The sequence below is a fragment of the Artemia franciscana genome, chromosome 11, assembly GCF_032884065.1.
Source record: "Artemia franciscana chromosome 11, ASM3288406v1, whole genome shotgun sequence".
Classification (NCBI taxonomy): domain Eukaryota; kingdom Metazoa; phylum Arthropoda; class Branchiopoda; order Anostraca; family Artemiidae; genus Artemia; species Artemia franciscana.
Genome location: NC_088873.1, coordinates 40651946 through 40665715, shown reverse-complemented (window position 1 = coordinate 40665715; position 13770 = coordinate 40651946). Strand labels below are relative to the sequence as shown.

At 34.8% G+C, this 13770-nt stretch overlaps 1 protein-coding gene across 1 annotated transcript in view; it reads left to right on the top strand.

The window, feature by feature from the left end:
- Window positions 1–1245: 1245 nt before the first annotated feature.
- Window positions 1246–13770, top strand: part of LOC136033224 (E3 ubiquitin-protein ligase Siah1-like) — a 43321-nt gene continuing 30796 nt past the window's right edge. Inside the window, exons 1-2 of the mRNA XM_065713936.1 lie at window positions 1246–1394; window positions 9213–9494. Of these exons, the coding sequence (XP_065570008.1) occupies window positions 9245–9494 (250 nt within the window). The 5' untranslated portion in view covers window positions 1246–1394; window positions 9213–9244. The remainder of the gene's footprint in view (window positions 1395–9212; window positions 9495–13770) is intronic.

The following is a 13770-nucleotide window of genomic DNA, read 5'->3' as shown; positions in this document are numbered from 1 at the left end:
TTATCTTTTGTTAGTAGAGTTGCCGGACCATGGAATGGTTTGCCTTTGGAGGTTGTCGAGGCAGAGAGTGTTCGAAATTTTAAGAGTGCATTAGTAAATACGCCTTTCTATTTAGACGCTTTTGTTGTGTAGTGTCGTTTTATTTAGAAGTTTTTGCTGTTTAATTTGTCGTTGCCAATTTACTTTACTTTAGATTAGTATTATGATTTTGTGTTTTTGCGACAAGCATTAATGCTTACCGCTATTCGTAATAATAAATAAATAAATAAATAAATAGTCATTTTTAAATAAAAATAATCCAATTATATCGCGTTTCCCCAATAAGCACCTTTCTGGAATTTATCATAGAATTCGGTCTGGCGCAAATGGGCTTGATTTTCATGATTGTTCATATCAGTTCCCTAATTCAAGTGGCTCCATTCCCTCCCCCCCCCTTTGCAGGTATTGTAATTTAAAAAATAAAACAATTGACCATAGCCTATTTGAATATAATGTGCTGACATCCGCACAGTATATCTTATATTGTAAACATTTAAAGTGCTTCAAACACCACAAAATTTCTTTATCAGCTAAGAGTCTATCTAACTATGCTTGCACACTGAGATCAAAAATCAGTGTTTATCTTCTTATATTTCAATTTCTAGAATCAAAAGATCTACTGAAAGAAAACTGAGCAGATTTTAGATGAATAAGAAGCAACCAAATCAGTAACACTGTTCACATCATGCCTCTCACTCAATTTGACTATCTGTCTAGGCTTTTTCTACAATTAGCTATCACTTGATGCCCACAACTATTCGATTTTAATTCAAAATTTGGTCCAATAAGAGAGGCACACTTATTCCCGCCGTTTACCCGTTCCATTTAACCAAACACTTGGAAACCCATAGGCTTTATTACTTTCTTAGCTCTATGAATATCTATCTTAGTTCTACTGCCTTAGGAATGACACATGGATGGATAATAGATAGACATATCTATTAACAAATTAACTAACATCATTTTATACAATCGTAATAAGGGGGGGGGGGGTTCTCACTCAATTGGACTACCTGTCTTGGCTTTTTCTACAATTAGCCATTTTATTCTTCTTATGTTTATTTTTATCAAGCCATGACTTGATGTCCACGACTATTCAAATTTAATTCAAAAGGAAAAGGGCTGAATAGTCTTCACTGAAAAACCGTCGTTTGCTGAAAAAGAAGAAGAAACTAGTATAGATGCTAGATGACAGGACTATCTATTCTTGATTAGACGTGTGAATCTATTGAGATTGTCTTTTATTCTCTTGAAGAAGTAGCATATACTCTTCTTTATTCCTCTCTCAATGGAATGGAACTTCGATATGGAAGTTGAAAAATCTTAGAAATTGGTTGATAAACTAAGATTAAAATGTAAGTGTCCACTGTGTTTAAAGTTCATCAAAGACTAATTATGGCATAGCCTACCAGAAGAGATTAGAGCTTATAAATAGAAGAGGTTATCCACTTTAGAAGGATATTTTGGCTAGCCTATCACCCCCCCCCCTTATATCAGCTTAAGATGAATAACTACTTTGTATGATCTTCAAAATAAAAATTAAGGGTAATGATTGGGATAAAAGAATCTATAGTTTAAAGGCTTCTTACTATCTCAGTAATCTATCTCAAAAACTAGGCATCAATTCCCCCTCATTGCCATCATTACCATCTCCCACTTATGCTACATCTCTCACGTCACTCCACAATGCCAAACTGGAGTCAAGCTGTTGAGGGTCTCCCCAGCTAGGCATGCTGGGTTCTTCCATTATAGGCTAGGCTTAATTGAAATTTGATAGTTGGAAATATATTGGATAGTACATCAGGAGAGTGACAAATATATTGGAAACAAACAAACAAAAAATACGAGTAGGCCTATGTGCATGCTCATCCTCTACTCCAAATAATCATCTTTATATTCTCATATGAAGTGCCTACTTACATAGGAAAATATAGTTATTCTAAAAAACATCTCTTACCACTCTATGATAAGTGGTTAAATTATGTCTTACAACTCTATTCAAAGTTGTCCTTTTTCATTTGACCTTAGTTGGGCTATGTAAAATGCATGATTTTTGGCCTCTTATTATTCTTTATCCATAAAACATGATCTTATCTGAAGCTTTCAGTCATTATAGTACTAGTGAATAACATTGACTGAATTGTTCTTTTTACACACTATGTGATGACAAAGACCTAACTGTATGAGACACTAAGATGAACAAGAAATAGGTTTTGATCTTACTTTCAAGGGCTATAACATGAGAAAGGTAAATGTTGTTAGACCATGTTTTATGGATGAAGGGTAATAGATTACCAAAGACTGTGCTTTTGCCCATCTGCTTAGGGCCAAACAGGAAGCAGTTTGTCCCCCCCCCCAATGAGGTTGGATGATGTCATAAGGAAGGATTTAAGGAAATTTAGGAACCTAATAGGGGTGGTCAAGAAGTGAGGCTTTGAGTAGATTAGGGTGTGAAGCAGTGTGCATACAGTAACCAAGATTTTTAGTTAACTCAAATTACAGCTTGGATGAATCTAATGGTTTGTCTTTGTGGAGCTCCAGAATTTATGTTTGAAGTTGTTTTCATTGTTGTTTAGTGAACAGCTGCAGTTGGATGATCAGTTGCTTCTCAGTCAAGTTTATACTCCTCCAAGAACTACTGAGCATCCAGCTTTTGTTTAAAAATGTCAACAGATTCAGCCGTAACTGTGTCTTCAGAGAGTTTGTTCCAATAATTGACTATTCTTGAGGTAAATAAGTGAGTGTAGACTCAATTGTCAGGGTAGACTACTTGACAAGTTTTAGTTGGTGACCTCTGGCTCTTAAATTATGCATCAATGATTTATATAATATAAAATTGCAACACAGAATGTTTATAATATTGAAAGAATACCAAGATGTAGGTAGTGCTGATATGAACCAATCAGACTGTTTGTAGTATTTTCTGATTGGCTAAATAGGGCAACTCATTAATCTGTGCTGTAACTAAGGGGAACCAATTCTCTGAAAAATTTTGACTTAAGGCCCCTGCTTGGCATAAAGAGCATAGCAACTTTTCTCCTCCATGTGGACCAATCTGCTGCTATGAAGGGGGAGGGGAGGAGGCTTATCAACAGCAATGTCAGCTATGTTGAAAAACTTCAGTAGGCTGCCCGTCTACCTGATCTGAGGTCTTCCCTGAAGGCTTGATCAACCATGGGATCTGGAGTCAAAACTGTATATAATTCTAGTAGGGGCTATTAGTGTGCAAGGGGATGCCTAAACCATCCGAGAGTTTGTGGGGAGGTTTGAGTTGGGAATGGCACTTGATGAGTAAAGGCAAGAAGCCTTTTGCTACTCACTAAATTCTCTCATATGAGCCCCTTAATCTGCCAGAGTTGTTTTGTCTGTCAGGCATCTATTGTGCTCAAGATGGTGGATTTGAGGGGCTCATTTGGATGGTAAAGAATACCTATTAAATGAGGATCTTGTAGATATTAAATTGTTTTGTTAAGAGTTTGAAGAGAATTAGTCAGTCTGGACAAGTTGCAGTTGAAGATAGGAATAGAAAATACATAGAAAAAACAAATGGTTCCTTGATAAGCCTAGTGATAACAAGAGTGCTAATGAGAGATAGGCAGAGCATTTTGAGTATGTGCTAAATCATTATAAAATTATAGGAAATTACCTTAAAATTAAATTGCAGCTTGGAGCAATATAAGGATTTTTCCTTGTAGAAACTCCAGAGTTAATAACACATGACACATAGTTGAATACATACACTTGACAAGTGGTTTGATGTTGCTGATTCAAGTGCTTCCCAGCTATACTTCCATTCTTTTTTCGACCATTTGTTGTCAAGATGGTTCTTATAGCTATCTGTGGTTTGGGCAGCAATGGTATCTGGCAGTAATTTGTTCCAGAGGTTGGCAACATGGTTGGTAAGAAAATGGTTGCATTGCCGCTTTGAGGAGAAATGCCTGGATAACTTCAAGTTATGTCCCCTTGTACAAGAATCCTGAGACGCCAGAGGAAGAAGACCAGGAACTGCCTTTGAATTAATAAGTTTATGAACCAGAATGGCATCACCCCATCTTCTTCTATAAACCAGAGTTGGGAGTTTCAGCTTGCATAGCCTTGTAGGGTAAGGGAGCTCATGCAGTCTACTCACCATCGTAGTAGCTCTTCTCTGGACATCTTCAAGAATTTTAGCTTCTTTTTTGAAAAAAGGGGATGCAAGGACCATGCCTGTCTCAAGCCTCAGCTGAACAAGTCCTTTATACAAAAGGCTCAGAATTTTAGGAGAACGGGAGGAAATTGTTCTTTTTATGAGCCCTAGTGATGAGCTAGCTGATGCTGCTGCCTTCTTTGCATGAGTGCTAAATTTAAGATCATTGTCAACAATTACTCCTAGGTCACGTTCTTCCAACACTGGAGAAAGGAGCTGACCGTAAAGAGAGTAAGTTGTATTGATATTCTTGTGCCCAAAGTGTAAAACATGACATTTTGACACATTGAAAGTGAGTAGCCAAGATTTCACCCACACTCTAAGGAGATCAAGGTCATTTTGAAGTTGGGAAGTATCTTCAAGAGTGCTAGCTGGACCAATTACCTTGGAATCATCAGCATATAAGGTCATCCTGCTTTTAAGTGCTTGAGGAGCATCATTTATGAAAATATTGAACATGGTGGGGCCAAGAACACTACCCTGTGGGACCCCACTGATAACATTCTGAAAGGAGGATAGAATAGGATTGCCATCTGCATCAAACAGTCTTACATGCTGAACACGATTCCTCAAGAAATCCAGAATCCATTTAAGAATTTTTTCCTCCAAACCAATAGATTGTAGCTCAAGCTCAAGTCTCCTATCACAAACTTTGTTGAATGCTTTTGAAAAATCAAGGAGGATCATGTCAACAGGGATTCCCAACTCCAGTAGTTTTGTAATATAGTCATATGACTCAAGTAGATTAGTGTCAACTGATCTGTTGCATCGGAAACCATGTTGAGAGCTGTTAAGAAGATGATTCCAATCAAGATGCTCAATAACTGCTTTGTTGCCAACACGTTCAAGAAGCTTAACAACAACAGAGGTAACACTAATAGGCTGGTAATTTTCCACAGAATCTTTCCTTCCCTTTTTGTGAATGGGGGTAATATATGCCACTTTCCACTCAGCAGGAAACTTTGAGCTATCAAGAGATAGTCTAATGAGCTTTGAGAGTGGGTATATTATTTCTGTTCTGCACTCATGCAAGAGACAGGGTTGGAGGCCATCTGGCCCTGCAGATTTATTTACATCCAACAAAGCTAGCTGTTTCATAACAGACTCCTCAGTCAGCTCAAGAGGGGGCATTGGTTGAGTAACAATATATCAGGGGGTAGCCGGGAGCTTACTAGCAGTTTCTGATGTAAAAGCTGATGCAAATTGGTTATTTAGGATCTTGGCTTTAATAGCTGGGTCTGAAACTGTCTGACCATGATGAGTCAAATTAGGGACAGAGTGCTATTTCAACATTTAACAGAAGCATACTGCCAAAACAGCTTGGGATTATGGTTGAAATATAATCAATATTAATTCAGTGACATGGCACTTATCACAAATAAAGTAATTGTCTAATTAAAAACAGAATAAGACAAAAATGGTATTATTTTGTTAAGCGTTTTTTTCTACATCCATTAGTATATAACACATTGGGAAAGAAACACTCTGTCTATAGGAAATGTTGGATAAATTTAAACTAGGTCACAGCACATCAATAGAGTTTGTATCACCATCATCAACATGATGGTACAGGAAATGAGTTATATTTTAATTTTTAACTCATTTGGATAATTCAGAAGTTCAGGAAAATGTATCTAATCAGGAAAAGTTAAAAATAGAATAACAAGAGTTGAAAATCATAATGCTTCATGTACTCATTATCTTATAAATGACTTTTAAAGTGTGCAAAGCTGGTGATAAGGTGTTGAAAATTGAAAATACTTTTATATATATATATATATATATATATATATATATATATATATATATATATATATATATATATATATATATATATATATATATATATATATATATATATATATATATATATATATATATATATATATATATATATATATATATATATATATATATATATATATATATATATATATATATATATAGATTAGTATAATGAAAAATTATGATGTAGTTGAAAATTACAAATTATGTTAGTGTTGAAAATTATGTTAGTAATTACGTTAGTAAGAAAATTATGTCAGTGTTGAAAATTACAAATTATTTTTTTTATATATATAAAGGGCATGTACCTTGTGAGTTTGGGAAAGTAGCTTTAATTGAACTGTTTTTAAAGACCAGTGATAAGAATTAGTGTAGTAATTATAGATGTATTACCTTGATTTTGTAGAAAATTAATAATTGAAAATCATAAGAATTATCAGACCTTTTTAGTTCCAAACTTTGGAATTGCAATTAAGTGTCAGATTCAGCTAATATAAAAGTTTCAGTGAAGATCCCATCTATGCATGGTATACATGGAAGATTCCATGGTATGGTATCTTATTATATGGTATATATCTTTGCAAATGGAATATCAGGTTAGTACCAAATATTATATGCTGAATATTAAATTGATAAGTGGTAATGGGGAGGAATAAGCCCTTTAGACTATGTTGCTTAATTCATATATAAATGGTGAAGGAAAGGCTAGGTACTGAGAAAATTTACAGAGTGAACACCATCACTCACCTTGGGAGGATCATTATTCTGGATTGTAGATACAGTGCAGGTATAAAAAAAAATATAATTGAAGGAATTTTGAAAGTTTTAAAGAATAGTTGTATAACTAAGATAAAGGGATTTGATACTGCAGCAAGCATTGAACTTTAAATCGTCTGTAGCAAGAAAATAGTATAAGTACCATTGGGCTGTGGAAACTTTTACAATTGCAAATTTAACAGTCTGTTTTACCTTCTGTGTGACATTTCTTGCCCTTATACTCTAACCATTTTCTTTGTTTTGGAGGCAAGAGGAGTCTGTTTAACAATTTTTTCCTGAGTACTCCCCCTCTCTGTGAATGTCTAGCTGTCAAAAATACCCTCCTGTTTCCAAAAATAGTCGTATGCCTTCTTTTCTGACATTTGCAAGTTGTTTGGTGTTCTGGAAGGTCTTTTGTATTTATCATGCAACAAACTGGGTTTTGTTTGTATACCAACAAGAAGCAGTACAAACATACAACCACAGCTTGATTTTGCTGAGTGGGAGAACACCCAAACACCAAAAGACTGGGCAACAGATTTCATTTAAGTTTCTAGGAATTTTGCTCAAGTGTCAGGTGATAATATTTCATGAAGAGACCATAAAAATCTGGTTGACCATTGTTTCAAGTGCTTGAAATTGAATAATGGACTTGGTTGAATTGTACCTTTGGATGATATATTTGAAATTTAAAAAGACAGAAAAATGTTCATTTGATTTTTCTTTTATTCAGAAATGTAAATTACTTTATAAACATTCTTGGGGAAGCAGGGCAGAATGTTCTCTCCTGTTTTTAGGGCAGAACCCGCTCTATTTAATTTGAGAACTGTATATAGAAGTTTGCTAAGTATTTTGGTTTGGTGGATTGCAGCTCAACTCTATTAAAATAAACTCTATTGAGTGACTATTTATATGTAAGAACGCTGGTACCACTATTATATCTGGGACCAACACTGGCACCACTATTTGTTCTCCAACACTACATTAGTAATGCTGGCTGTTTTGTTCGAGGATGGTAACGTGATCAAAGAATTGTAAAGGCCAGACTATGGACCAAGGGTGGCACTGCCTGTGATACCACTTATATCTTTAGCTATCTCTTTGGTGGATAAACAGACCCGCCTGTTGATATATTAATGACGGGATTTCTTGTGAACTCTATTCCTACCTTGCCTGGGCTTGGGAAAATAATCTTACATGATTGGAGAAAATAACTCATTTTGAATCCCAAAGGTCAACTCCAGTAAATATGTATCTACAAACTCTGAAAATAGACTAAAAACAAAATCACTAATAATTTAGTACAAAGAACTTAGTATAGGGGTGGATCCTAGATTGGCCCTGGCCAATTCTATAAATGAAAGCTTCAAAATCAAACACTTTCTGAATACCATTAACTATGAATGGCAAAGTCCAGACAGACAGAAATAGATCTTATCCCAAAAGTTCACTTATTTCAAGATTACTCAGCTCAGCAACAAGACTTTTAACTTGTAATTGAAAATTATATTATAGGCAAATCTAAGCAAAGGTAATTATAAAAAGGAAAACAGATCATTTACCTTAAAAAAGAAAGAAAAGGGACAGGGAGCCCCAACAGTGACGCATCCAGGATTTTGATAAAGAAGGGGGGGGGGTAAGTAAGATTGTGTTAGCTTTTTGCTTAAAAGGTTTGCATAAATTTGCATGACAAATGTGCCAACCTTCTGTGTAGCATTCCTTTTATATATTTAAAGGTAGGTAGCCTATCATAAAGTCACAAGCTTATAACCAGTATATTTCTATGCATCAGTGAAAGCATGATTGGGTGGTTCAGAGCATGGTTACCTTTTTGAGTACAGGTGCTGAACCCATGAAAATGGTTGAACTCATAGTTTTTTATGGTCTTATGAACTTAAGTTTTAATTTGTGGAAAATTATCTTTATGCTGATTATGCCCCGTAAAAAAATTATTTATAATGAGTTTAAATATTAAAGTTGCCGAATGATAGATATCTCATGAATTAAAATTGGGAGTGTTTTTTGTAGTTTTAATTAGCCTAGCAAAGAATGCAGAAGTACTTGATATTGTCATTTTTAGTTACGTACAGTTTTTCCATTTTGGTAACAATACAATGTAAATAATGCTGTTACATAAGTCCAGATTGAGTTATATTGAGGGTTAGAGTTGCATTGATTCAACTGAATATGGTTTAAGTTGCATAGATTGAATTGAATAAGGTTTGAATTGAATGGGATTAAGTTTTACTGTCACCATTTTTTCCTTTTAAAGCAAAAACTGGTTGAATTACCTTGAAAAAGAAAGAAATGAAACAAATATAATGGAAACCAAAATACACACGTTTTGTGTTCTTACCAAATCCCCCCCCCTCCCACCTCCTCTGTGTGGGTTGTAACCATGAGCACTCATGTATGCATATGCAAATATGTTATTTTCTTTTTTTAGAAACACTAGACTGGCCATAGTAACATTGAAGAATGAATAACCCCACTGGCAAAAATAAGAATTCTGCCAAAGTGTATCCTGGGACTGAAGCACTGGGACCCCAAACTTTAATGAATTTACCAGTTCCTATGCCACCAGTTGCTGACTTGGCAAGTTTCTTTGAGTGTCCAGTTTGTTTTGAGTTTGTTCTACCTCCTATTCTTCAGTGTCATTCTGGTCACTTGGTCTGCTCAAACTGTCGGCCGAAACTGACATGCTGTCCAACATGCAGAGGACCTCTTGGTTAGTTTCTTGTTTTTATGTATTGAGTGATACTAATTACAAATGTTATAAAAGGGGTCATCAGAGGTCAGTATCCTTTAGAGGAAAAAGAGGTGGAGCTAGGTACATAAAAAATCTTCCCAGAGGATCATTGAGGGTCTGGATTCATTTAAAACAAATTAATTATTGTTCATACAAAAACAGCAAAAAAATATCTGGTATATAGATTAACCAGTAGAGAAAAGAAAAGTCAAAGGTACACAAATATTTGACCTTTATACAGGGTTGGATTGTTGATGTTTAAGCCATAGGATAGATCTCTGGAATGAGATGCCTTTGAACATGTATAATATTCTCAAGAATCCTTCCTTTCTTCTAACCCCTTCCAATTTCAACAACCATATAAATCTAATTATACATTCTATTTTGTTTTTTATTGCTATTTGAATGGTTGTTTTTTCAAACTGTAAGTAAGGAGCAACCTGGCTCAATAGTAACCAAAACTCTGAAAAACAGAATTTTGATACCAATAGGTACATCAAATGAATCGGATTTATTCTGATTTCAAAATTGTGAAGGTTCATCAAGTTTTGTCTTACTCGTCCGAAGTTACAAGCCTGAGAATATTTGCCTTATTTTCGAAAAAGGGGAAAACACCCCCTAAAAGTCAGAGGATCTTAAATGAAAACCACACCATCAGATTCAGCCTATGAGAGAACCCTACTGTAGAGAACCCTCCTATCTGCAAAAATGTGGAATTTTGTATTTTTTGCCAGAAGAAAGATCACAGAGGTGTGTTCTTTTATTTTTTTTTCTTCCCAGGGGTAATTGATATCTCGAGAGGGCTCATTCGAACGGAAATAAGAATTTCTAGTGCCCTTTTTAGGTGATCGAAAATATTGGAGGGCAATGAGCTCTCACGCTCATTTTTTCCCGAAGTCACCTGCTCAAAATTTTGAGATAGCCATTTTGTTCAGTATAGTTGAAAAATCCAATAACTATGTCTTTAGGTTTAAAATGACCCCCCCCCCCACAGTCCCCAGAGGAAGGGCTGCAAGTTGTGAACTTTGCCCCCTGTTTATATATAGTATTTGTTATTGGGAAGTATACAGCCATTTTTTTGGGGGGGGGGTGTGTGCTTAGGATGGATTTCTATGGGGATAACCTTCCTTTGGGAGGAAAATTTCTGAGGAGTGAATATTCCAGAGGAAAGGTTACACTGGAGGTTACACTTACAGAATTAATATACGAAATTCCTTTTAATTGTTTTACATTCTCTTTGCTAGATTTTCTATGTGGAGATGTTCTAGGGGAATTACCCAGAGGCTTTTTTCGCATTTTTTGCTTTCTGGGAAATAGTTTCCATGGAAGGAAGCATTTCTGGAATGATTGAGAAATCGATCAGAGATCAAAGTCTTATTCAAATGAAAGAATTCTAAAGATAATTTTTCGAGGTTAATCGTTTGCAAGCAATTTTACAGGGAGGTAGGATTCTCAGGGAGGTAGGATTCTCAGTGAGGATGGAACATTCTGGAGGGAATTTGACGGGGGTTGTAATTTACGTTGGATGAAATTTCCCTGGAGGAGTTTTCTGTGAGAGGAAGGGGTATATTTTATAGAGGGTGTTCCAGATTTACCGGTATTATTTGGAAAATGAACAGAAATTATGCCATATATGAAGGTTTGCCCCCTCCTCAATACCTTACTTTTTACGCTAAAGTTCGACTTGTTATTAATATTGAAACATAGGGGTAATTTAATTAGAATAGAAAGCTTTTTTAAAAGTGCTAAAAGCTTTAGCGTAAAGAGCAAGGTAGTGAGGGGTGGGGGCAACCCTTCACATCCGGAATTAATCTGCTAAAACTAATATAGAATTTTTTTTTTTCATATACAATGAGCCAAATTCGAACCTGCTTTAGTTGAAAAACGTTCAGAAATTAAATAAAAACAAGTTTTTTTTTTAACTGAAAGTAAGGAGCGACATTAAAACTTAAAACGAACAGAAATTATTCTGTATATGAAAGGGGCTGTCGCTCTTTATGCTAATTTTTTTTTATTGTTTTGAAAAATAGAGTTGTGAGAAAGAGTCAAACTTTAGCGTAAAGAGCGAGGTGTTGAGGAGGAGACAGCTTCTTTCATTTACGGAATATTTTCTGAATTTTAAGCTTTAAAATTGCTCCTTACTTTCAGTTAAAAAAAACTTGTTTTTTTTTATTCAATGTTTATGACAGGCTTGTTTAACACCATAGTTGACACAAGACCATGGGCTTCAATTTACGAAAATGTAGAATGAGGGGAGGGGGAAAATGCATTCCTGAAAGCCTAGGAGGGGGCAATTTTGTTGTTTTTTGATTGTTTTAAGGAAAATACCAAAATAGGTATTTTTCAAAAGCATTGCCAAAAAAAATTCATTTTTTAAAGTTCTTAAAACTATCTAAGTCAGAATTAAGCAAAAATATTAGCCTAGACTCAAATTATTATCCTTGTACCTCATCTAACGAGTACCTCTATGTTTCATGGCTTCACTTTTAAACACACAAGATTATAAACGTTCAGCATCCTTTAGAGGGAGAAGAGGTGGATCTAGGTACTTTAAAGCATCTTCCCAGGGGACCATTGAGGCTCTGGGTTCATATCTGTTAGTTTCAATTATCTTCCTCAATTACTTTCAAAGATAGAAAAATGCCTCTCATTAAGTATTCTACGAAAATAAGAGTTTATTATTGGGCAGAAATCAGAAAGAAAGAAAAATTGAAAAAAAAATGAAAAAAACGACAAATTTGCTCTTCACCCCTAGATTTTGAAAAATATAAATGGGCAAATGTTTAGTTTCGTTCCAAGTGCTCTAAAGTGCGTATTACTGTATATAGCAAAATTCTGATGATCGCATATTGTTTTTTTTTTGTCTTTATTAGAGAAGCACATCCATTTTTTAGCTTTCTAAAATCCCCCTCCGACAGAACTAAAAATGCGTAAAGTGGGCTTGCTTACAGGTAACATTACCTATACAGCGAAGCGAATTAGTCCATGAGCCCCACGGGCAGTGGGGTGAGGTCTGTATTCTATATTTACTCAACAAAGAGTGATAAGACTAAAAAAAAAACGCAAAACGCAGGGCTCGTGGAATAATACGCTTCGCTCTAAAGGTAACGTTACCTGTAAGCAAGCCCACTTTACGCATTTTTAGTTTGCCCCATCGAGGAGGAGGGTCAACCAGCAATGGAGGCGCTTCTCTAATAATGAAAAAGAAACAATATGTTTTGTTTCTTGTCCGCCCACTTTTAATCTTTAAAAGTGAGTTATTTTCTCCAATCATGTAGTTTTATTGTTTATTTTTACAGTTTAGTTTGGTTAATAAAACTTCGAAAACATCATTTGGTAATATCTGAAACAATCTCTTTTGTTTGCTGAAGCCAAGTTGTTTATGGTAAACGGATAAATGATTCACCAATGGAGTCTCAATACATTTGAAAAGAATGAATTGAAAAGGAAAAAATATTTTAACGAAAATTTATTGAAGTTTAGAATGGCTCTGTGACGTTTTGTAGAAGAAGAATAAAAAATCCTGCTCCTCACTTCACTAGAAAATCACCAAAATTACCAACAAATTTCGCAAGAAGTTATCTGCAATCCATAGTTGTATTACCTTTTTGATAATCGATTTCGGGCCAAATTTTTTTTTATGGAGATGGACAAATGGTTCGCCAATGGAGTCTCAATACATTTGAAAAGAAAGAATTGAAAAGGAAAAAAATTAATGTAAATTTACTGAAGTTTAAAATGGCTAGGTGACGTTTTGCATAAGAAGAATAAAAAATCCTGCTTCCCACTTCCATAGAAAATCACCAAAATTACCAACTAATTCCGCAAAAAATTATCTGCAATCTATAGTTGGATTACCTTTTTGATAATCGAACTCAAGCCAAATCTTTTTATGGTAGATGGATAAATGATTCGCCAATGGAATATCAATACATTGGAAAAGAATGAACTGAAAAGGAAGAATGTTTAATAAAAATTTATGGATCCCTAGTTAGATTATCTTTTTGATAATCCAACTGGGGCCAAATGAAAAACAGATTCGGGTCCTTGATAATTTTTTTTTCACCTGATACCCAGAGAAACTGTGAGTTGCATATGGCCAAGTTGGGTTATCCTAACACTTTAATATTTTAATTAATTAATTAATTAAAGCTTAATTAATTAATCTTTCAAGATAATCTTATACCCTTGAGATTTATAAATTTTACTTTTTAAATTAATCTATATCGAGGAATATATTTTTCCGTAGAGATAA